The sequence below is a fragment of the Mustela nigripes genome, chromosome 12, assembly GCF_022355385.1.
Source record: "Mustela nigripes isolate SB6536 chromosome 12, MUSNIG.SB6536, whole genome shotgun sequence".
NCBI classification, from domain to species: domain Eukaryota; kingdom Metazoa; phylum Chordata; class Mammalia; order Carnivora; family Mustelidae; genus Mustela; species Mustela nigripes.
In genome coordinates, this window is record NC_081568.1 from 65219371 (window position 1) to 65244302 (window position 24932).

The window sequence follows — 24932 nt, forward strand, 5'->3', positions numbered from 1 at the left end:
TTAATCTTTTTTTTTTTTTTTTTTTAAGTAGGTTCTGTGACCAACATGGGGCTTGAACTCACTAGCCTGATACCAAGGGTCAGATGCTCTACCGACTGAGCCAGCCAGGCACCCCCACCACTCCTTGGTGTCATTTGGTCTTGATTGTTGTTGAGGAAATTACCACGTTCTAATTATTCTTAATGTTCTTAATTTTGGCTTTATGTATTTCCTGTATTCTTCTAGATGTGTGGTGTCTTAGGCTTGAAGAGTAACATTCTGAATTTCAAAATGTGCATGTTTTATTATCCATTAAATCAATGATACCAAAGAGAACATGCAGTAGCCTCTAAAATTGATGGGAGTTTTAAAAATTCTGTATCCTTCCTGGTAGGCCGTTTTGGTTTCTGGGAAGCACAGGTTGACCTTGCCAAGAGATACCGCATTTGTAAGTACCACATTATGATCTGAGATTTAAATATTGGGTAGTGGTGGATTGGATAGTGGATAGGATTTTTTTGTACTTAACTTTTGTTAAGTAATTTTAAGCCAGTAGCTTTTGTGAATAATGTGTAATACTCTATGAAATATGATTTTGTTTTAATACTTTTTTTTTTAAAGATTTTATTTATTTACTTGAGAGAGAGACAGTGAGAGAGAGCATGAACGAGGAGAAGGTCAGAGAGAGAAGCAGACTCCCCATGGAGCTGGGAGTCCAATGCGGGACTCGATCCCGGGACTCCAGGATATGATTTTGTTTTAAATCATATGTTTTATGATATATATTCCTGTCCAGCTCTGCTCATTTATGTAGTGGGACAGAATTGTTCCTCACAAGCAATGATTATTCTAATGAATTCCCAGCTTCAGAACCCAGCCCTTCTATGAACTGGACATTTTTTTTTAAGATTTTATTTATTTTTTATTTGACAGACCAAGATCACAAGTAGGCAGAGGCAGGCAGAGAGAGAGGAAGGGGAGCAGGCTCCCTGGTGAGCAGAGAGCCTGATGTGGGGCTCCATCCCAGGACCCCAGTATCATGACCTGAGCTGAAGGCAGAGGCTTTAAGGCCACCCAGGCACCCCCGAACTGGACATTTTTGTTATAAATTAATGACTGTATAGGGTTGCTTCTTTTTTTTTTAAACAGCTGATTTTTTTCTCCTCCTAATTGAATCATCAGTGAAAGGATGCCATCTTGTGGTTTTGAAAAATATAGGAATTAAGAAAAATACTGATAGAGGACTGCTGAGATTTTATGTATATAGTTGTTTTATGATGCCAAAATGAGTAAGAGAGGAATACTATTAATTCTTTTCTTTAAATTATATGTGCTTATCTTTTGAGACAGTAGTTTTCTTCATTTTATTTGGATAATAAAATATTATTTTGAGAATTCCTGTTAACTGAGGATTCTTGTAGCACATTCTCAAACATAAGTTGTAGAAATACTCTTCTGTAATATCTGTTTTAATTAAGAATTGTTACTGAGAATTTTGGTATTAAGGCTCTCCCAAGGCCACCAATTAATGATAACAATTATTTGGAATGAAAAAAAATACTGTCCTTTAAACAATTATTTGTTTAAAGAATTATTTGACAAAATATAGCCAAAGGAAATTTCACTCTATAATATAGAACTATATTTAATAAAAATTGATACTTTATTTTTCTTTTTGTTCATTTAAAGATTTATTTACTCATTTGAGAGAGAGAGAGCTCGCATGCTTGAATTGGGGGAGGGGTAAAGGGAAAGAGAAAATCTCCAGACAGACTCCCTCCTGAGTGCAGAGCTTGCCACTGGGCTCCACCTTACGACCCTGAGATCATGACCTGAGCCAAATTCAAAAGTCAGATGCTTAACTGACTGAGCCACCCAGAGGCCCCAAGAAGTGGTATTTTGGAAGAAAAAGAAACCTCAATTCAAACCTCATTTTTGTAATTAATAGTAGAAACTGAAATAATTTTTCCTCAACATATTAGGAAGGCCCTTATCTGTAAGTGAAGGAAATCTTAAAATAACATCTTAGGTAAGAAATGGAATGTATTTTGCAAGCTTGGGTCCAGTGAGTTCTTATGTAATATTAAGGGAGCTTATATAAAGTCAACAGAAACAGACTCCGATATGGAGAACAAATATGGTTGCCAGAGGGGGTTCAGGTTGGGTAAAACAGGTGAAGGGGATTAAGAAGTACAAACTTGTGGTTGTAAATAATTCTTGGGGATATAAAGTACAGCACAAGGAATATGCTCAGTAATATTATAATACCTTTGTATGGTGACAGATAGTAGCTGTATTTATCAAGGTAGTAACCATTTTGTAAATGTATATGAATGTCAGATGGCTAGGTGGTACACTGAAAACTAATGTAATACTGTGTATCAACTATACTTCAAGTATTCTACATGATAGAACTCTAAATTCTATACTAAGAAGAATACTACATTCTTCTTTCTTTTTTTTTAAAGATTTTATTTATTTACTCGAAACAGAGAGATCACAAGTAGGCAGAGAGATAGGCAGAGAGAGGGGAGGGAGGCAGGATCCCTTCTGAGCACCTGATGTGGGGCTCAATCCCAGGACCCCGAGATCATGACCTGAGCCAAAGGCAGAGGCTTACCCCACTGAGCAACCCAGGTGCCCCGAAGAATACATTGGTTCTGTAGACTTCTTTCATTTAGAGTCATTAGTAATCTTGGAAGGAAAATCATTGAAGGGTAAAGTTGTTATCCACCAAAACTCTAGATTTAATGCTCCCGAATTGCTCTGCTAATTCTAGTAGACTATAGCAGCCTTTAAACTGCATCTTTTGTTTCCCTTCGGCGGGGAGGGAGAAGGTTTCAGGTCAGGGGTATAATTTGATGTCTTGCACTTTTTCAAATGTCTTACAGTTATGCTAAGAAAGAATCAGATCTTAATGGAGCCCAGATGAAGCTTCGAGAATATGAAGCCGCACTGAATTCTAAAGATGCAGCTCTGGCCACTGCACTCGGTGACAAAAAAAGTTTAGAGGGAGATTTGGAGGATCTGAAGGATCAGATTGCCCAGGTAAGGCAAACGCTGGTCTTAAGCCCTGTTGGGAGGTTAATTCCCCTTCTGACCGGGTCGAGTACTTTGATTTCTGAATTCACTTAAAACATTTTTTATTTAAAAATTAAAAAAAAATTTATGGTTTCCCTGAAGGGTAGTCTTCAGGCAGCTAACATGCGAAGTATCTTCACCTCTCAGTCATTTTATCTGGGTCAAGCAGATCTTACTGCTGCTCTTCTTCCTTTCTCTTGTGCTTAAGCTCTTTCTGTTTCTTGCTCTCAAAACCTGATTCATTACTGTACCAAAATGTAAGAAAAGAAAGGAAAAGAAAAAGTCCTAACATTGCTCCACACACAGGAACAAGTGAAAGTGGTAGCTAAAATCCTTCGTAGGTCTTTGTCCATTACTTGTTGCCAGTTACCAGATCTGAGAGGTGTTTCAGTGTGGCACTCTTGGTGGGACCAGCATTTGGACACATGGTTCTGTGATAAAGGTTATAGTAAGAGACTTTCATCCACAGATAAAAGATACAAAAGTTTTAATTTATGATTTGATTCAGTCCATAGGTATCTCTTAAATTCGTTACTAAATAATTGCTATGTGATTTTTTGTCAATTCTTTCTCCACATATTAGTTGGAAGCCTCCTTAGCTGCTGCCAAAAAACAGTTAGCAGATGAAACTTTACTTAAAGTGGATTTAGAGAATCGCTGTCAGAGCCTCACCGAGGACTTGGAGTTCCGTAAAAACATGTATGAGGAGGTAACTATACAATTTTATTTTTTTAAGGAAAGGAGGAATCCTAAATATTTTGTTATAACTATATAGTAAAAAAAGGGGAGAAATTTTATAGGTAAGTTATTCAAGGTATCATTGCTAAAAGGTTGTATACAAGAATTCAGGCTCTTACAATGAAGAGATGTGATTTTACTTTAATTCCTAAGGGCTTGGTCATAGCGATTAAATACTCTCAACCTTTTTGAGTATTAGTATCTCTTGCTGCCTAATAAATTACTCTAAATTTACCAACTTAAAACCACAAATCTTCATTATCTCACAGTTTCTGAAGGTGGAGAATCTGAGAGCTGCCTTATTGCATGAATTGGATATGTTTTAGGGTCTCTCATGAGGTTGCAGTTAGGCTTTCAGCCTGGACTGGAAGAACTGCCTCTGAGCTCATTCACAGGTTGTTGGTATGAAGAGTCAGTTCATCATAGGCTTCTCCCTAGGACTGCTCATTCTATGGCTTTCCAGAAGAATGATGAGAGAGAGAGGGTGGGGGAGCACAAGACCGAAGCTGCATTGTCTTCTGTTACTTTTCTAAGCCTAGAAGTGATGTACTGTCACTCTTTTTTTTTTTTTTTTTTAAGATTTTATTCATTTATTTGACAGAGATCACAAGTAGGCAGAGAGGCAGGCAGAAACAGAGAGGGGGAAGCAGGCTTCCCGCTGAGCAGAGAGCCCGATGCAGGGCTTGATCCCAGAACCCTGGGATCATGACCTGAGCCAAAGACAGAGACTTTAACCCACTGAACTACCCAGGCGCACCGTACTGTCACTCTTTATCACATAGACCAACCATGATACACTGTGGGTGGGGATTCTACAAGGGTGTGGCTGTCAGGAGGCAGCCATCATTGGGGGCAACAGCACTTATAGTTAGATATATATTTTTTAAAATAGTTTCTGTGGTCAAGCCTTGGCAGATGAAGGTAGCAATTTTTGCCAAAAAAATAAGTAATAAAATTGAAGAAATGGGAATGTATATTTTCTCAAAATTGAAGAGAATTGGAATTAACCCAGGGTATGGAACCTGCAGTTAAATACTTAATGATTTTAGAAGTAATATAAATTTGAGAACAGCAACTAACAATTACTTTAAAAATGGGGAATTATTATAGAACTTAAATTTCCTTTTTGTTAATTGGAGAAAAAATAAAATAGTAATTTGACTATTTTTACAACTACGTTCTATTAAAACATACAGGTGTTGGGGCACAGTGTACTTACTGGACAAACAGACTTTGGATAACTCTTGAGTCATTTATTTAAAAATGAACTAATACCTGCTCTTTTCTTTTGGGGGGAATAGTGACAATCAAAGTGGAATATTTTGTGCAGAAGTTCCCTGTATAGTGAATACTATCACATAATTGTTAACTACAGTTTTGTTTTATAAATGGAGGCATTTTTGTATTAAGTTGTCTTATATTTTTGTTTTGTTTTGATAAAATTGCTTGTGATATATCATTACTTAGTTTTTATGCTATGTGTGGACTCCTGTATCTTTAAACCAAGAGTAGGGTATTTTTTTGTTTGTTTATTTGCAAGTCACTGATTCTTTATGAAATAATAAAAAAAAGTAGTTGAGTATTTTTAGGTTGCATAGCATCTTTGAATATTTTGATGTTTGCCTTTCTGAGAATGAACTTAAAATATTCCTCTTCTTTTTTATTTAACATAGAGGATATAATTCTATTCAATAAATATATTTCAGTTTCTTATTATGAGCATTTAAGGGAGTGAGAAAGAGGAAGAAGGAAAACAGGAAGAGGAGGAAAGGAGGTAGATAAAGGGCAAAATTACTTGTTGAACTAACCTTTTATTTACATGATTTACGTGTCATTTGCTTCATTAAATATATATGAGCCCTGGGAGGTTGGTAACAGAACTGGAATCTGAACCCTGGTTTTCGGATTCTGTCAAGTGCATTTTCCTCTGCAATGAGCAGTTAAAAGAAAGATGAAGAAATGCCTAGAGAGACATATGCAGGAGGAGGACACAGGAACAAACATCAGTGGGTAATATCCCCCTCTTGTGGGCTCTTTAATTATTGCCATTAAAGACAAATTGTATTTTCAGAGCTAGAAGCTGGAATGGCAATTTTATTCTTGGACTGGGGTTCCTAGGCATTTTAGTTTTGGATAGTCCTTAAAACCTGAATTGAAGGACTATGCCTACAAATTCTGTTATTTAATAGTGAATGGTCATATGTACTTAAGAGAATAAAGTAATATTGGTAATATGTTTCCAGATCTATTGATACTGATGATACCTTAGCACCAGCTGTTAACATAAGGCACATAAATTAACTGGCTCTGCCTATTGCATTCTTAGTATGTTTAAGAAAATAGTTTTGTTAAGCATAAATCTTCTAGTTAATTTTTCTGAGCAGCAGTTTTAACTTTTCATGTGCATTTTTTCTGGAGACATTCTTAGGATCATCATCATACCAGTTTAGAAAAACAGCGACCATTCAGTGTACATAGTTAGTGTATGATTTCATGGTAGTGCTGTAAGGCTTCCAGGCCATTTCTTGTCTTCAGAGAAATACGTAACTATGCCACTGATAAGAAACATAAAATTCTTAGGTCTTTAGCTGCCACCCCCAGGGCTTTAGCTGCCACCCCCACTTGTGTTGTTGGTTCTAGCTCAAAAATCTTATCATTTGAAAACAAAGGCAAAAATAGGTCTGTTCACATGGCTGCTCTAGGACACACCCAAGGAGGTGGTTTTAATACTTCATATGGCCCTGATGTTGCGGAGACGTGTCCCAGGGCAACTGTGGTAGGTAATTTGGTTTTCTGTGATCTTTCCCCCAGGAGATCAATGAGACCAGACGGAAGCATGAAACTCGCTTAGTAGAGGTGGATTCTGGACGTCAGATAGAGTATGAGTATAAGCTGGCTCAGGCCCTTCATGAGATGCGAGAACAGCACGATGCCCAAGTGAAGCTGTACAAGGAGGAGCTGGAGCAGACTTACCACGCCAAAGTGAGTGGTCTCCCCGGTGCCCAGAACCCTTACTAAACTCACTTGCAGGAGCATGACTTGATGTCTGCTTGGTTCTAATTTTCTTCATTGAGTTCCCCTATTCTCTCTGAGAATAGAAAATGGACTTAAAAAAATATTCTGTCAAGTAAATGTTACTAGAAATTATTCAAAGAAAGTGGAGTTATTTCATTTTTATCAGAGGTTAAGGTGTGCCTTTCTGTCCAATCGATCACATGTGTCATGTCATAGTAGTGAACCCTAAGCCTCTGAAAATTCTTTTCTTCCCACAGCACGTGCTGATTCCGCTGTCCTGTGCATCCAGTTAACCATGAGTGCCGGGCAGCACCACATCAGACTTCCATGGCGTCACTGTACATAGTTTGTGACCGCCACACTTTGGGCCAAGTGAAAGTCTCTGAGATTTCTTCCTCTGCCACTTTTACTCATTTAAAAAAATATTCTAGAAACTTCTCACGTGTGTACATGCAGATCATGCAAAAATCTTTAACACCAGTGAGTACAGGCTTTCCTAGTAAAATTTTTTATCCCAGTGTGTTAAATGTGGCATGATTTGATTAAAGAGAGTTAATCAGTGAAGACTTAGAAAATTAAGGTCATAGAAGTGTTGTAAATAATTTCTATGAATGGCCTCAACTGTTGATGTTGCATTTAACCCATGTTATGAAGTAATTGGCTAATGAAGCCCTACATCGGATTGTCTAACACTTACTTAGTGCTAGGCATTGTGCTGGGCAGTGAAGGAGGTCAGTCACCTAGACTCTGGCCCCAAAGGAAGCCAACAAACAGCCAACAAATGTGCCTCATACACGTGCATAATGGAATGTTATGGGCATCTGGAGAAATAGGATGTTTCTATCTAAGGGGCTATTTTTTGCTTCTGAAAGGAAGTGTTTCTCTTGGGACATAATCTAAAATTTGTACTTTCTGTTTTGACTTTATCTTCTGTAATTAGATTTGGTGGGTTAGAGATATGTGATGTTTATTTTCCTATAGACATCACCCACAGTTAAGTTGCTACTACCCATTCCCTTTACTTGCAGTATTAACTGACACATTAGAGATATAATGGGTGAAATACTTAAGTAATACACTTTGGAGAAAGACCCATGTATAATACCATCGTTAAGCACAGGTACTGGGAATTGAACCTAAAGTCAGAAAGACTGAAGAGAATTCGTACCACATCAGCAACTTCATGATGCTTTTCCTGTTTCATCAGCCAGTTACCAACAGGGCTTAGGTTTGAGATGAAATGCCTTAAAGAGAATCATACTTCCTTATTCGTTTGTTCTGAGTCACTAGGTAAGACTGACTGTTGGTTTGTTTCTTCTTTTAGCTGGAGAATGCCAGATTGTCATCAGAGATGAATACTTCTACTGTCAACAGTGCCAGGGAAGAACTGATGGAAAGTCGTATGAGAATTGAGAGCCTTTCATCTCAACTTTCTAATCTCCAGAAGGAGGTAAGTAATTGTCTTCCTCTAAGAAGAGTTCAAGTTGCATGTGAAGGCCACCTTCCCCACTGTCGTCTCCCTGCTTTGCTCTACCTGGTGTCACTTTTCAGAGAGCACAGTATTTTCTGCACTCTGGTTGCCCAGCGCTTTCCTGATGTTTTCATTTTGCAATGCATAAATGTCCTCTGAGCATGACCATCATTCCTAAATTAATAGATTATCCAGAGCTCAGGAGGTTTCCCTTAGGAAGTAACATGCCGGCTTATTTCTGGGGCTTATCCCTGGGCCCAGATTTTCTGAGCCATGTAGTAGCCTCATCTCTACACTCTTCCTGACGTACTCCTTTTTAATCACATTTGGAAACCATAATAGGAAAAACACACAGAAATTGTTTGTGAGTAGTAAATGCTTTGCTATCCTAGACAGTTCCCATAGTGTTTGGACTCCTTACTGATTAAGGTCATGGGAAAGTAGCATTAATGGTGCATTAAGAAATTAGTAACTACTTTAGTCTTTGGTACACCCTAGTGACAAATGATTGCGTTCCTGGTTGTGCTGACTGAGTGTGAGTGTGTGACAGTGCTGTCTAGGTGCAGCTTGGGCAGTGTGCATGTGGAGATCCGTGTCTGTCCAATGGTCACATTGGTGTGGACACAGAGCGCACGAGCAGCTACCTAGGTACTCAGAAGGCTTTCACAATCTACTTCTCACCTTAATTACTTGAGAAAAATCTCCAGCTTCCTTTTCCCTTCAGGGAGACTTTTATCTTAAATTTTCCATCTAAGAATAAACTTTGCTTTATTCTTGACTAAGTTTTTCTTCCTTTTTGTTTTTTCTTTCCTTTTTTTTTTTTTAGTAAAACATTTTTCTGATTATAAAACTGAAGATATTGTAGGAATTTACAAAACAAGGCAGACAGGGAACTGCATAAAATCGGGTAATGTAAACAAAATTAAAATAGAAGCTTTTACATTGCCTCTATCACATGTGCTTTATTATTTGTAACATAATCTAAAAGATTATTTTAGACCTATTTTGTCCCGGTAGTATTTTGAACTTTTCCTGTAGCACTAGAGCTGGAAGGATCTTTTGAGTTCACTCAGACACAGAGCTAGGTGAATTTAATTACTTGCCCAGAAGCTACAGGTTGATAGGTGGGTTTCTCTTCTAGTTGGCAGTTTTTCCCTTTACCTCTCACTCTCTTCAAAGATAATCTTTTTTACATGGCACCATCTTAATAACTACCTTTCCAAAAAATAGGCCCCTGTGTTCTTACTTCGAGTTGACATTTACTACTTTTCTCTGTTTAATAAATCATATTCTAGTTATCCCCTTTCCCTCAATTTCCCATGTCCCTACCTTTTTGGGGGGGGGGGGCTGCTTCATATTCCCCTTGATGATGCTAGCTGTAGAGGTTTTGTAGACTGGGGCGGGGCAGGGGGTGGTCTGAGACTTGCCTGCTGTTAGACAGTGAGAAGCTGGGAAACTTGATAGTCATGTTTCCTGACTCAGGTTCAGGGCTGTTTCCCTGTTGGCTCATAGGTTCTCTTCCCATCCTTGTAAGGTTTTTTGATTAACTTCTGGTTAGTGGTGTTTAAATGATGTTAGGTAGGGCCCTGGGAGTTTCTAGGAGCTAAGACCTTATGAAATAGGAGAAGCACCTTCTTCAGCCAGAATAGTTTTAAATTTCTCTGTCTTTGGAGAGTTGAGGGGAGGGGGAGATGTCCTTTCCTCTGTTCATTACTAAAACCAGATTTTATGATAAATAATATATCTTGAGGAGTCTCTTCATTAGTTGATAAACTTTAGCCTCTTAGATCATAAAAAAGAAAAAGCCACCCCTCTCGGTATTATCCCATTGTGTATCTTAAAAGCATTTGGTGTTGTGTCATACCAGTTTCATCATGCTACCTCTTAGGCCATACAGTTTCCTTTTGGTTATATGACTCATGTTAGTGAAGTACCCCTAAAACTTTATTTAAAATAGACATAGCCTTGGGGCACCTGGCTGGCTCAGTTGGTAGAGTGTGTGACTCTTGATCTCAAGGTTGGAATTTCGAGGCCCATGTTGGGTACAGAGTTTACTTAAAAATAAAAAAATCTTAAAAGTAAATAAAAAAAATCGGCATAGTCTTTAAAATGCTGACTCCTGAAAATATTTTTAAATAAAATAGAGATGGTAGCAATATTTTGTTTTGGAGTTAGGAATTTCATATATTGCTTATAGCATTTCTTTTATTTCTGTCTGGATTTCTGACTGGTGAAATTAATTGGTTGGTCACAGTCTGTTTGGCTTGTGGAAGACTCCACTGGCATTTTGAAAGCACCTCTCAGTTTTGTTTTTTTTAACACCCAGACTAGAAACTTCTATTGTAGCTAGACTCTAGTAAACTAGTACAGTTATGTTACTTAAGTTACTATAAAATAAGAAAACCAGGACTGTCAAGTCAGTCATAAATTACTCCAGAGTGAGAGGTGAGATCTTACATGTAACCTAATTAGACCTCTTCATTTTTCAGATGTGACATTGTCTTAGTGAGGTTAGTTACAGCCTGCCCAGAGTCTCAGAGCTACTTGGTGGCAGACTTGGGAAGAATGATCTAGGTCTGTCTCTCAGGCTGTATTCCTTGTGTTTCACTACATAACAGGTGAAGTACAGCTGTTGAAAATACAATTCAGATATTTCTAAATGAGTCACAGTAACTTTAAAACTTTTTTATACCTTGATTCTATTTTTCTCCCACTTAAAGAACTCTGTAACATCAGAGGCAGACCAAGGGACATTTTGGGGTAAACAGATCTAGGCTCAGATGTTCCCTCTGCATCTTGAGTACTTCATGCCTTTTCGTCAGCTCCCCTTTACATTCTACCTTGTTGCTCATGCTGTCTGCCTCCCACATCAGAAGTATAGTGAAGAGGTTGATTGAGGGAGAAGCATTTGAACTTAAATTTTATTAGAATACTGTGAGGAAAAAAAAGTGGATTTCTTAGTTTATAGCATGGTTTTAGCAAGTGCAGTTCAAGTGCAAGTTCTCGAGGCAGGAATTATGTTTAGCATCACGCTTAAGATGAATGCCTGCTTCTGACATAGAGTGTCAGTGGCTACTCTGATTTTAGTTAATTGAGTGATTATTATTATTTTTTAAAAATTTTATTTATTTCTTTATTTACTTGACAGAGACCACAAGTAGGCAGAGGCAGGCAGGGAGAGAGGAAGGGAAGCAGGCTCCCTACGAAGCAGAGAGCCCAATGTGGGACGCGATCCCAGGACCCCGGGACCATGACCCGAGCCGAAGGCAGGGGCCTTAACCCACTGAGCCACCCAAGCGCCCCGAATGATGATTTTTTAAATAGCCTTTTATTTTGGCATAATTCTAGTTTTACAGAAAAGTTAGAAAGACAGTATGGCAATTCCCTTCTGTCCCTCCTATAGTTTTCCCCCATTGTAAGCGTCTTACGTTCTCATGGCGTGTTTGTCAAAACGAAGACACTGCTGTTGGTACATTACTACTAACTAGACTCTGGATTCTTGGGATTTTACTACATGTCTCTCTAGTCTCCCCTGGTCTATGATAGTTTCTTAGGCTTTCCTTGTTTTTTATGACCTTAGGAGTCTTGAAGAGAACTGGCCACTTACCTGTGTACTGTCCCCCAGTCTGAATTGTCTGGTGCTTTTCCCATGAGACTGGGGTTATGGGTTTTAAGTAAGTGCCCTTGTCACATTGTATCAGGGATCACATGACACCCACAGGGGATCAAGTGGTGATCTCACCTTCATCACTGGTGAAGGTAGTGTTTGCCAAGTTTCTCTACTGTCAAATAACCCTTTCTCTCTTTCCATACTCTGTTCTCGGGAAGCAGGTCACTGTGTCCAGTACACTCTTGAGGGTTGATGATAGGAAGGAAGCTCCACATCTTGAAGGGAGTATCTACCCTGATTAAGTGGAATTCTATGAAAGATTTGTCTCTCTTTCTTTCTTTCTTTTTTTTTTTTTTTTTTTTTAAGATTTTATTTATTTATTTGACAGAGATCACAAGTAGGCAGAGAGGCAGGCAGAGAGAGAAGAAGGGAAGCAGGCTCCCTGCCAAGCAGAGAGCCCGATGCAGGGCTCGATCCCAGGACCCCGGGATCATGACCTGAGCCAAAGGCAGAGGCCTTAACCCACTTAGCCACCCAGGCGCCCCTCCCCGCCCTTCTTAAAAGATTTTATTTATTTATTTATTTGACAGACCGAAATCACAGGTAAGCAGAGAGGCAGGCAGAGAGAGAGGAAGGGAAGCAGGCTCCCTGCTGAGCAGAGAGCTCAATGCAGGGCTCAGTCCCAGGACCCTGGGATTCATTACCTGAGTTGAAGGCAGAGGCTTAACCTGCTGAGCCACCCAGGTGCCCCTGAAAGATTTGTCTCTTTCTTATTTATATTTTATTCATTCATTTGTCTATATTAGTATAGACTCAAGAATATATATTTTATACTTTGGGTTATAATCAAATACTACCTTCCTTTATTGACTTAGATGATTCTGTCAAAATGCTATTATGTCCCCCTTTTTTGAGCAACTCTTGCTCTGTGGTGCTGTAATAGGCTCCAGGCTCATCCTATGTTTTCCCGGCTGTAGCCCTGGGATCAGCCATTTCTCCAAGGAGCCCTGGTTCTTCTTACTGGAGAATGGTACATAGAATTTAAGATCTGGATGCTGAGTGCCTCACTGGTACTGGGGAGTCATTGCTTCTAGGCCTTCTTGTGGTTGGAGCTAGGTCATATATGGGGGTGTGCCAAACCTTGTTTACACACTTTCTGTAATTCTATCTCTGTCCACTTGTATTTATATTAAACTAAACCCACATTCATACAGATATTTCTGACTAACCCCATACCACAGGGTTCATTTTTTGCATTCTTGCTTATCTATAAACTTTTCTCTTTGAGAGTGAAAAACCCGTTTTCATCCACCCTGTTTACTTATTTGTTTATTCCCAGTGTGGATGTAAAGCACTTTCAGAATTTGTAAGCCATACCCCTGTGAGAAACGCATGTACTACCTAGAGTGTAGTGTTATCTGCATAGTGTAGATTCCACTTTTGATTTTTAGCCTTCCAGATTTAATTTTCGTTCAGTATATGCCTTTCCTTCTCTGATGCTGCTGCTTATAATTCTAAGGGTGTGAGCTATCTATCAGTCCTTTTGAGTTGATCACCTTTGTCATTTTTTTAAAGCTTTTATTTATTTATTTGACACAGAGAGATCACAAGTAGGCAGAGAGGCAGGTAGAGAGAGTCAGAAAACAGGCTCCCTGCTGAGCAGGACCTTCAGGGTCTCAGGACCCTGAGACTATGACCTGAGCCAAAGGCAGAGGCCTAACCCACTGAGCCACCCAAGCGCCCCAACCTTTGTCATTTTCTGAGGCTACTGAGATGAATTCTGTCTTGGGAGGAACATAGAAGAGTAATTACCTACCCAGACACAAGGTTTCTCAGATAAACTTTCTGTTGCAGGTTGTGTGATTTCTCATTTTTTAAATACCAGTTACAAAGTTTTTGTATTTATAGTAATACCTTAAAGACTGTACTGCATTGTGTAGTCTTTTTTTTTTTTTAAAGATTTTATTTATTTATTTGATAGAAAGAGATCACAAGTAGATGGAGAGAGAGAGATGGAAGCAGGCTCCCTGCTGAGCAGAGAACCCGATTCGGGACTTGATCCCAGGACCCTGAGATCATGACCTGAGCCGAAGGCAGCGGCTATCTATCATTTTTAGTTAATTTATACTTTCGAGTGAAATGGCTGGTAGGGGGCTAGACTTTTACTAAAACTGAAACTTTTAAAATTTTGTTTTATTTGGCCAAATAGAGAAGAATTATATATGCATTTATGGCACTTGTATTTGATAAATTTATCTCTTTCTAAAGTCTTCTTATAAGCCCAAACTTTGCTGAAGCTGTATTTTATATTGGAGAAGTTTTAGTTTTTAAATTCTTAGAATCAAAATCTCTTCGGCATTCTAAAGTTAGAGATTCCTTCAGGTTCTATTTATTTTCCCATCCAGGAAATGTTTTAAAAATAGCTGCTTCTTGCTAATGTTGGAATGTTCCTAGAAAGTAAATGTGTTCCTTTGACTCTACAGTCCAGAGCATGTTTGGAGAGGATTCAGGAGCTGGAGGACTTGCTTGCTAAAGAAAGAGACAACTCTCGGCGCATGCTGTCCGACAAAGAGCGAGAGATGGCGGAAATAAGGGATCAGATGCAGCAACAACTGAACGATTATGAGCAACTTCTAGATGTAAAGTTAGCCCTGGACATGGAAATCAGTGCTTATAGGAAGCTCTTAGAGGGCGAAGAAGAGAGGTAAGCACCTTAGGTGTCACTCTACCTCACAGTCTACATCTTGCCCCCACCCTTTTTATGTAAAGAGTAGTAACTAGGTTTGGGCCTTTGCAAAAATTTTATTTTAACATTTAAGGCAACTTTAAATATTTTCTCTGTTATTTTTTAATACCTAGGTGTAGCGGTAAATAGGTATGGATCATATTTCTACCAGAACAACAACAGATATTGTTTAAGCAGTCTTATTATTATTATTTTAAATGCTGGACTTTTGCAAGATATATAGTCTTTTTCTTGAGCTTTTGATTATTTAATATGTTGTAAAATATTTGATTTGCTGAAAGAGACTTTACAGTCGTTTTTCAAATCAGGTTAGTGTATAAGTCCTTTGACACCTGTTAGAAAAGTTTCAAAGGGAATGTGTCTGATTGAGAATGAGAAGCCATTGAGTTTCATTGTTACCTACATCGTGATTGTAATTTTATAAAAAGAAAACACAGGTATGAAAAAATTAGGACAAGCCTATGAAACTTAACAGTGGTTGTGGTGGGGCTGGTGGTCAGTGGACTGGTTCCTTCCCATTTTTTCCACACTTCCTGCATTATGATTATATTCTGTTCCTAGGGAAAAGTAAAATTCAAATTATTACTTTTTAAAAGAACATTGTAACGCACATCCTAGCACAAATAAACTTAGTTAAGATGTATATTGGTCTTGTGCAGCACATCTTTAGTAAGTTTTACTTTAGAAATGTATGTGCAGGAAAAAAAATGCATGTGCAGGATATTAATATCCTTGTTTCTAAAGTAGGAAAGTCACAGGTGTCTCATAAATGAAATGTTTGTTTTTTCCACGTAGACTGAAACTCTCTCCAAGCCCTTCTTCTCGTGTGACAGTGTCCCGAGCATCCTCAAGTCGGAGCGTGCGCACAACTAGAGGAAAGCGGAAGAGAGTCGATGTGGAAGAGTCAGAGGCGAGCAGTAGTGTTAGCATCTCCCACTCTGCCTCAGCCACTGGGAACGTGTGCATCGAAGAGATAGATGTTGATGGGAAATTTATCCGCTTGAAGAACACTTCTGAACAGGTGCAAAACAGACCCCCTTTTTTCCAGGAAGGCTTTGCTAGCTGGTAGATCATTTTCCAATTGTCTTAATTCCTCAGACTTCATTTGGATTCAGTAGTCTTCACAAGAATGAGTATCCCTCCTCCTTTTTACTTACAGTTTCTTGAAGCAGAGTATACATTCAAATAGGAAGAGGAGATAGTACACTTAGTGGTTTAAAGTGTTTCTCCTTAGCATTTCTTTATGGAGCCAGAGCTGTATTTCACACTTGGTCATTCTCGCACAGTGGCCTTCCCAAGGATGAGGTCCTATTATTCCCTGCCCTAGCCCAGACTTGTAGAAAAGTTGGAGTTGTGAGTGTAAATGGGAGATACTCTTTCACAGCTATTAATGTTGGTAAAGGAAGGAAATGTGAGCCCAGACTTGGATATGTGCAGGGAGTATTTTTCTCTCTAAATGATTGAATGAACACTAATGATTTAATTTGTATGAAGAACAGTATGGAGCCCTATCTTGAAATTATTTGTTTAAAAGTAAACAAAATGTTCATTGGGAATTCTGAGGTTTCAAGCTGGTGTCTTTGAGAGTACAGTAGTGAAGGTCCTCCCTGGCTAGGCCTCATGGAGCTGGAGGAGTGTGGAGGTGGAGTGAGATGATGGAGGGGTGTGAGATGATGCTGGAAGGCAGGTCTGAGGGTTCTGTGGAGGTACGGTGGGATGGATGTCACTCTGAAGCACGTGTTCAGGATTTTCACATGTTTGTGAAAATTATACCTTTTCTCCGCTGTCCTATGTGTGGATGAGTAAATGATTTGGCTGGGCAAAGGAAACCTAGCAGTTCACATACTAAAGAGAATAGGCTCCAAGCCCTCTTAGTCATGACTTTAAAAGTAAGAGTAGTCTCTGCTGCTCCATTGTTGTAGTTTGGCTCTTTTCAAAAGGCGTTAACAGCCCCGTGTTGAGTTACTCTAAAGCTGGCTTTCAGCTTGGTTTATTCTTGTCTTTGAGTTAGAGATGGGTATAGATTAGTGCATCTAGTTATTTTAAATACCCTGCACCCTTCCTCAGGTGCCAGGCAGCCCTTGCCAGCATGGAGCCAGAGGTGATAACCATCCCTTGGGACTGGTCATTACATCACCGACCCTTTTCAGCCCCTTATGCTTTGAGGAAGGGAAGTTAAGTATGGGCAGATGTGGCATAGAAGAAAACGGTTATATTTTCTTCCATCTGTTTTTAAGCTTATGTGTCTTTGTTTTGTTTTGAGATTTTGTTTATTTATTTGAGAGACAGAGAGCAAGAAAGAGAGAGCATGAGTGGGGTTAGGGATGGGGAGAAGCAGGCCCTTCACTGAGCAGGAGCTCAACGCCAGTCTCGATCCTGAGACACAATCCCAGGACTCCAGTATCATGACCCAAGTCGAAGGCAGGCATTTAACCAACTGAGCCACCCAGGCACCATTATGTATCTATATTTTTAAAGCTTAAAGTAATCAAATACTGCATGTTTATAATTGTGATTATGACTGCTAGATTGTATTGTAAATTTCAAAGACCAGCCCGATCTAGCAGTGAATATGAAACATTTAGTTTGGTTCACATCCCTTCTCTTCTAGGTTTGTCTTCTTTAAAATTAAGTACCGTAATATTAAAACTGCAGCATTGTTGAGGATAGTGTTTTGCTGAATGATGAACCATGTTTTCTTCTTATGGTAGGAAGATGTGAATCAAGAGAAGGCAGCTACAGAGCTATCGTAGCTTAACTATCTGTGTAAATTCATTTGATTACCTGTCACTTTCTGTATCCTTGATGTGACCTTGTTTTACTCTGTTCATGAATAGGATCAGCCCATGGGAGGCTGGGAAATGATCAGAAAAATTGGAGACGCATCAGTCAGTTACAAATATACCTCAAGATACGTGCTGAAGGCAGGCCAGACTGTTACAGTAAGTGAATTTAATCATCATTTAATTTAACTTCACTGTCTTAACTAACAGTTAAAGTGACTCAAGAAAATTTTTGGCTTAAAGAGAAGCATTTTAAAATTGAGCATTAAAACATCTTTGACACGATTAGGGAATTGTAAGTGCTATTAAAGATTTTAAGAATTCTATCTTATTGAGAGAGATAATTGACTATTAAAAGTGAAAGTATTGACCTTTGAATTCTTTTTATTTTGTCTACTCCAGTAGATATAAAACAGCTGTCTCTTGACTGACAATTGTAGCCCAGTCTGATTCAGGAGATACCGCTTGGCATAAAGAACTATTAGGATAATCTGTCAGTGCTAAGATATGCCTTAACATGATAGTCATCAGCCATGGGTGACCCTCAGCATCATCTGGGTAGTGTTCTGGTTTCCAGACCCCACATCACCCTTAGTCACCATCTCTGGTGTTGGATTAGGGACTCACATTTTGAACAAAAATTCGTAAGTGATAGGTCCTTTTGTAAAGAATGACTTTTTAAAATCTATTTTAGAGAGGGTCACATGGTTTTTACATAGTATTCAAGTTTCTAGATTTATTTATTTATTTTTGAAAAAAGATTTTATTTATTTATTTATTTGACAGAGAGGCAGGCAGAGAGGGAGGAGCAGACTCCTTGCTGAGCAGAGAGCCCGACGTGGGGCTCGATCCCAGGACTCCAGGATCATGACCTGAGCTGAAGGCAGAGATTCTAACACACTGAGCAACCCAGGCACCCCTAAGTTTCTAGATTTAAAAAGAGATGGGCTTTTTGGCACTCTGACTCTCCTGTGAGTTCTAAATGGTTCACTGTTGCTGTGTTCTGAAATGCCACATCTTTAAAAGTCACCAAATATAGCATACTTTTTAGAGAAGTAGCTTCATTGAGCAAATACAAAATTTCTTTACTTTGACTTAGTAAGTAGATTTTACAGACAATGTGTTGACTTTGATATAGATGTAAAAGAAGTCCACATTTTTATTCCTGAAAGATACAGAAGTAATGATCTCTTTTTATCAATTCCTTTTTAAAAATTATTTTTATTAACATATAATGTATTATATGCCCCAGGGGTTCAGGTCTGTGAATCATCAGGCTTACACACTTCATAGCACTCACCGTAGCACATACCCTCCCCATTGTCCATAACCCAGCAACCCTATCCCTAACCCCCCACACCCTAGCAACCCCCAGTTTGTTTTGTGAGATTAATAGTCTTTTGTGGTTTGTCTCCTTCCTGATCCCATCTTGTTAAACACATATTTTATGTGTTTAAAATTTATGATAGATACACATCTTACTTAGTGTTAAAGATCAAAGGCTCAAACTGGTTAAGACTTCCTTAAATAATGTGTCATAGAGCTTGATACCCACTATGAAAATATCAGATGCTAATTTTGTAATGGTAAAAAATGGGAAAAATATCCTAACCACACTGTCCTTTCTTCTCTTCAGTAATTATTATAGTGAGAGAAAATTGTTCAGTCCTATTATGTGTCTAATGGAAGCGGCATAATGTGATGGAAAGCATCTGACATTTTAATTCAGAAGGTTCAGATTTGAGTGTGCTCTCTATCTCTAAAGTAATGTGAAACCATTATGCCAATCATCTGCTTTTTCCACTAGATACAGTTCCTCAGGGAACAAATAGATATATATACTATAGGTCTAGTGGAGAACTCAGTTATCATATGAAATGTAATTTATTTATTCCTTCCTTCCTTCCTTCCTTTCAGTAGCTAGCATTAAATGAGATAAGAAGCTCTCTGGAACATGGTTGTGATAACTAATCTTACTATAAAATTGTACCAGGCAATAGCAAAGATCTACATATAGATATACATATACATATATATATTTCTCTTATGTGTGTTCTGGAATTTTATATATATATAAATATATATATATATATATATATTTGAAATTTTCTTGTAGCCACATTAAAGAGAAGTAAAAAAAAGAAAAGTATGAAATTAATTTTAGTACTATATTCTATTTAACTCACTGTATCCAAAATATTCTTCTTTCAACATGTGACCAATATAAAAATGTATTAGCCAGATACTTGACCTTTTGTTTTTTCTTTTTTTCTTTTTTGGACTCAGTGTTCAAACTTACGGATATCCTCACAGTACATCTCCATTTTGACTGGTCACATTTCAGATGCTCAGACCATGTATAGCTAGCATATTGAATAAGGTAGCTCTGGAACAGAATAGTAGGATTGCTAACATTTATGATTATTATTAATACTAAACCAACTATGATTCCTTAGGAACCATGGTGAAAAAGTGTTGCTTAAACTTAGGAAAACACTAATATTCCATATGACCTAACAGCCCAGATCCAGTTGCTTTTTGTTTTACTTCAGTAAACACTCCCTGTCGCTTCCTAGTTGGAAGATCTCTGAGCTTCAGGTGGGCGTCTGAAGGGGACAGGCTCCCTTCTAATCAGAAATTCATAGATTTTCCTCCCCACCTAAAAAAAAATACTACCAATACTATTTCTAGTCTACCTGTTGCCAAGATGTGGCCATTTATATTGTGAAATAATTTGTGGGATGTAAAACTTTTCTTTTTTCATATGGTCTTTTAGAAACCTTAAGACCAGGTAGTATCCTGTAGGTAGTATCCCTACAGATGAGGACATTGAGGCTGGTAGAGTTATAGTGATTTGTCCAGGGTTCACACCTAGGTTTTCTGACTCACATTTTCTCCACTCTACCAGTACTCTTTTGCCAATAAAATACATTAAAAATATGGTAGAATTCCCTTGCTTCTGAAAAAGGAAAAGCAATTGTTTGTTTGCCTATTTCAGTAGTAGTCCTGCTTATCATTGACTAATGGGTTATTTGTTCATTCCCTGCATGCATTGTGGAGTTCAGCCGTAGACACTCCTGGGGTATTGTGACACTGCCCCTCATTAGAGACATACCAGTTTCTATAAGAATATTCTAGATGGGCTGTCTGCTGCAGATTTTTTGAGAGGAATTAGTAGGATCTCTTCATTGACTACTCTTGACAGCTGAAAGATACTGTTGGAATGGGTCAGAGGGCTCCATTCTGGAAGAATGGCCCATAAAACCCCTAACTGGCTGCTGACAGGGAGAGCTAATCCTTGCTCAGTGATCCAGCCCTGCTGTATGGTTAATCCCTTATTCTTCACAGCAATCTCGCTTCTGTCCTATTTTATGGATAATGAGAATAACGCCACTTGGCACACATTTAGCTGACATGTTGAGGGCTAGGAGGTGAATGTAGACAGTGTCACCTCAGATCCCTGGGCATCAGCATTCCCATTTATTGGATGGGGAGGCTGGGGCCTACGTAGGCACTCTTGGACCCATGGGTAGTTCCTTCAGCGAGTCTGAAGCTGGGACACAGTTCTGAGACTTAGAATTAGGGGTTCAAGGTTCTTCATTATGTTGCTGTCATGAAGATTTGGGAGGGCTAGATTCTTGGTGGATTGATGTTCTTTCTTTTTTCTAGATCTGGGCTGCAAATGCTGGTGTCACAGCCAGTCCTCCCACCGACCTCATCTGGAAGAACCAGAACTCATGGGGCACTGGCGAAGATGTGAAGGTTATATTGAAAAATTCTCAGGGAGAGGTAAGGCCATTTCGTCAGTACCACTCCAGTGTCTGTTCCACTTGAAAGTTCTTTGTGCAAGTGTGATATCTTTCCAGCAGTCACATGAAATGTGAAGTAACTGATTGCTTACACCAGGCCAAGGCTGCTGAGTAAATCAAAGTGAAGAGGACTTCACATTTTAGGAGTGAAATGGGAATGTATTGTGGAGCACTGAACATGAGCACAGGCTCCGGTTTCTGCCTCCGTTGCCCTCTGGGTTTGTGACTTTTGGCAAGTTCCTTCACCTCTCTTAGTCTTCTCATTTCGAAATGGTGGATAATAATAAAGCAAGTCACAGAGCTGTGATAATACTAATGTAATGAGAATAATATAAAAGATCTACTCAGAATGTATATATCTGGCCTTTGGTAACTATGTTATTAGCTATTAGCTATGTTCCTAGCTCTCAGAATGTTTGTGAAACTCTTGAGTTTGAAGATTTTGGAGTGTACATCTGCTTGATGGCTGTGTTTTCAACATGTCAGTCCTAGATTCTCATCAAAGAACATTCCCTACCCTTACTGTCCCATCAAGACTCCCATGCCATATGCACGCCTGCATACCTTCCCTCCAGAAATGGGGCTTTGCCAGGGAGGGAGTGGGTGCAGGCCCACTTGCAGTTTCCCCTTTGGGTTTCTTTCTCTGCTCGTGGGATGTAAGCTGCAGACCCCTTAACTCTGTCTGGTGCTTGGCCTGTTGGCCTCTTTCACTAGAGTCCTAAGAACATCATGGGCAAGGACCTATTCTGATTTTCCCTGGCACAGAATAGACCTTCAGTAAGAATTTCCTGGCTAAAAAAAATTGTAAAAATTGAACACAGACCCTCCCTTAAGTTCAGAGAAGTAAAATAACTAACAGCTTCTGCTGTGGGTGTTTGCATTCCGAGTCCCGTGCCTGGCGGTCTTCCCGTCTGTCCCTCAGTAGGCGTGTCTGCTGGTCTTCGGACTGCTCTTTGTCTGGAATCCTTGTCTACTGGGTGAGGAGTTCCCTTGATCTCAGGCAGAGCCGGGAAGGGAAATGGCCTGTGATTCTTTCACTGTCAACCTCAGCACAGTTTTGTGAGATTTGGGGGCGGCTCTGGGGTATTCATCCCCGATATTCAGCCTGGTTCTCAGGGAAGCAGCGTTGTTGACCCATGCCGTCAGTCACTTGTAGGCTTCCTTCTGATCTCTCTGCGGAAGCCCTTGCTTGTTTCCGTCTCTGCACGTTGGGGTCCTTCCTCTGTGGCCACCGCCGCTGCCCTGCTGCAAGGATGGTGGCTCCAGTGCTGGGTGCTCCCCTGACGTTGGCGTTGACAGAACATGGCTCTCTCCACACGTGGCTGAGTGGCGCTTTGCTCAGGTCCAGAAGCCCTGTGATGAGGGGCCCTGGCAGATGCAGCAGGCTTTAGTGAGGCCTGGGATCCAGGCCTCATCTTGCCGTTTGTTTCTCTGTGAAAATGTGTTCGGAGTACAAGTGATCCTGTAGGAGTTTAGAATGTAGCAGGTTGAAAATCCCCCAAAATATCCTGCCTGCCTCTGCCTACTTGTGATCTCTGTCTGTCAAATAAATAAATTTAAAAATCTTAAAGAAAATTTAAAAAAAAATAAAAAGGAAAGAAAATCCCCCAACATAGATGGTAGATACCATGATGGGGATGGGGCTTGAGGTGGTATTAGAGTGACATCTCTGTAATGCTAACTAGAGCTAACTGGAGCTCAGGTTTTCCTTCATAATTTAAATCTGAATATTAAATCATTTGGTTGGTTGGTTTGTCTGTTCTTTTTAACCAACTTCTGTCTTCCACGAGCTGGGCTCTGTTAAGTGGCTTCTATCAGAAATGAGGAAAATATCATGAATACAATTTTGGGTGTTTTTTTTTTTTTTTAAAGATTTTATTAATTTGACGGAGAGACACACCGCAAGAGAGGAAACAAACGGGGGAGTGGGAGAAGGAGAAGCAGGCTTCCCATTGAGCAGGGAGCCCAATGTGGGGCTTGATCCCAGTACCCCGGGGTCATGACCTGAGCCAAAGGCAGCTACTTAATGACTGAGCCACCCAGGTGCCTCATGAACACAGTTTTTATGTCTGGTTGTCAGACAAATACATTTGGAATTTATTTCTTTAATTCTGAAACTGTTTATTAGTAGGTCCCAGGCCATATTTGCAACCATCCATAATTACCACCATAAAGACCATTGTTCTGTAGGATTGTAGATAATTAGTAAGTCAGTTTAATTTTTTATGTAAATTTTCCTCTTGCTGAGGCATTGGAAGTGTCAGAAAATGTAATTAAACTGTCTGTAATGGGACTATACGGGCTCACACAACCAAAAATCCAGAGATAGTGGACTTGATGCAGTGGCTTACCCAATGTCCTCGAGGATCTTCTGTGTCCCTGTTTTCAGAATGTCTCTTTGGTTGAGGCAGGATGAGTGCCGGATGCTCCTTGGAGGTGCCTTGTTCGAGTTTGGTTCTTTGTGGGAAAGAGCTTCATTCCCCGTGAGTTTTCCATCCAGGGCTTTACTCACATGGTACCAGCCTGGGTCACAGGCTCACCTCTAAACCAGTCCCTGGAGTCTGGAGGACAGAGTTATCTTGAGCTGCCTTCTCCCCTCCAGTAGCTCGATCTTGCTCTGCTCCTGTGACTGTGTGTCCCATCTCTCTGGGAGAGATGGGGACCCAGCTAAAACTGGGAGCTTTAACTGACAAATGAGGATGGGAATAGTGGACAATTTACAACAGCAAATGTTGACATGCTAAAATAGAATGTCTTTCTTTTTAAGATTTTATTTATTTGTCTAGTGGAGAGAGAGAGAAGGAAAGAGAGAGAGAGGACAAGCTGGGGGAATGGCAGAGGGACAAGCAGGCTCCTGAGATGCAGGACTCAATTCCAGGGCCCTCGGGTCATGACTCAATCCAAAGCCAGAAACTTAACTGACTGAACCACCCACCTGTCTCTAGAATGGTTTTTTTTTTTTTTTTAAGATTTTATTTATGTATCAGAGAGAGAGAGAGGGAGAGAGAGCGAGCACAGGCAGACAGAATGGCAGGCAGAGGCAGAGGGAGAAGCAGGCTCCCAGCTGAGCAAGGAGCCCGATGTGGGACTCGATCCCAGAACGCTGCTTAACCAACTGAGCCACCCAGGCGTCCCTAGAATGTTTTTTTTTTTTTTTAAGATTTTTATTAATTTGTGAGAGAGAGAGAGCATAAGCAGGGAGAGTGGTAGGAGAGGGAGGAGCAGGCTCTTTGCTGAGCAAGGAGCCTGACAAGGACCTTGGGATTATGACCTGAGCCAAAGGCAGATGCTTAACCGACTGAGCCACCAGGGCGTCCCTAGAAAGTTTTTCTGTGAGGGAACTAAGAAAGCAATCTCTCTGTACCTTCTGAAATATAGTCATAACTGAAACTTGTATATGTGAATGACAACTTACGTGTACAGAGATATAGTTTAACCGTCGGCTCTCCCACCCACAAAAACCGCTCTGATATGTATGTAACATTTGCTCATCTCTGTGGTGTGGGTATCCTGCACTACCTCTGTGGTGACTTCAGGCTGTCAGCATGTTGTGATCGCACAGAGCTGGCAGAGGTGAACATGTCAGGGGGCACTGGGTGGCTTCAGTACACTCTTGAGTTGTGTACCTTTATGTGTGCAAGGCTTTAATAGGGACCAACTGATAGTACGTTTTGTAGACAGACTATGTGGGTCTTTTAGG

The 24932-nt window shown here is 39.8% G+C and overlaps 1 protein-coding gene across 1 annotated transcript in view; it reads left to right on the top strand.

Annotated features, from left to right (window-relative positions):
- The window catches only part of LMNB1 (lamin B1), a 52094-nt gene that overhangs the window by 21716 nt on the left and 5446 nt on the right, over window positions 1-24932 (top strand). The window contains exons 2-9 of the mRNA XM_059417483.1: window positions 2871-3027; window positions 3644-3769; window positions 6610-6780; window positions 8138-8263; window positions 14378-14598; window positions 15436-15661; window positions 17478-17582; window positions 21093-21212. Coding sequence (XP_059273466.1) covers window positions 2871-3027; window positions 3644-3769; window positions 6610-6780; window positions 8138-8263; window positions 14378-14598; window positions 15436-15661; window positions 17478-17582; window positions 21093-21212 — 1252 coding nt within the window. The remainder of the gene's footprint in view (window positions 1-2870; window positions 3028-3643; window positions 3770-6609; window positions 6781-8137; window positions 8264-14377; window positions 14599-15435; window positions 15662-17477; window positions 17583-21092; window positions 21213-24932) is intronic.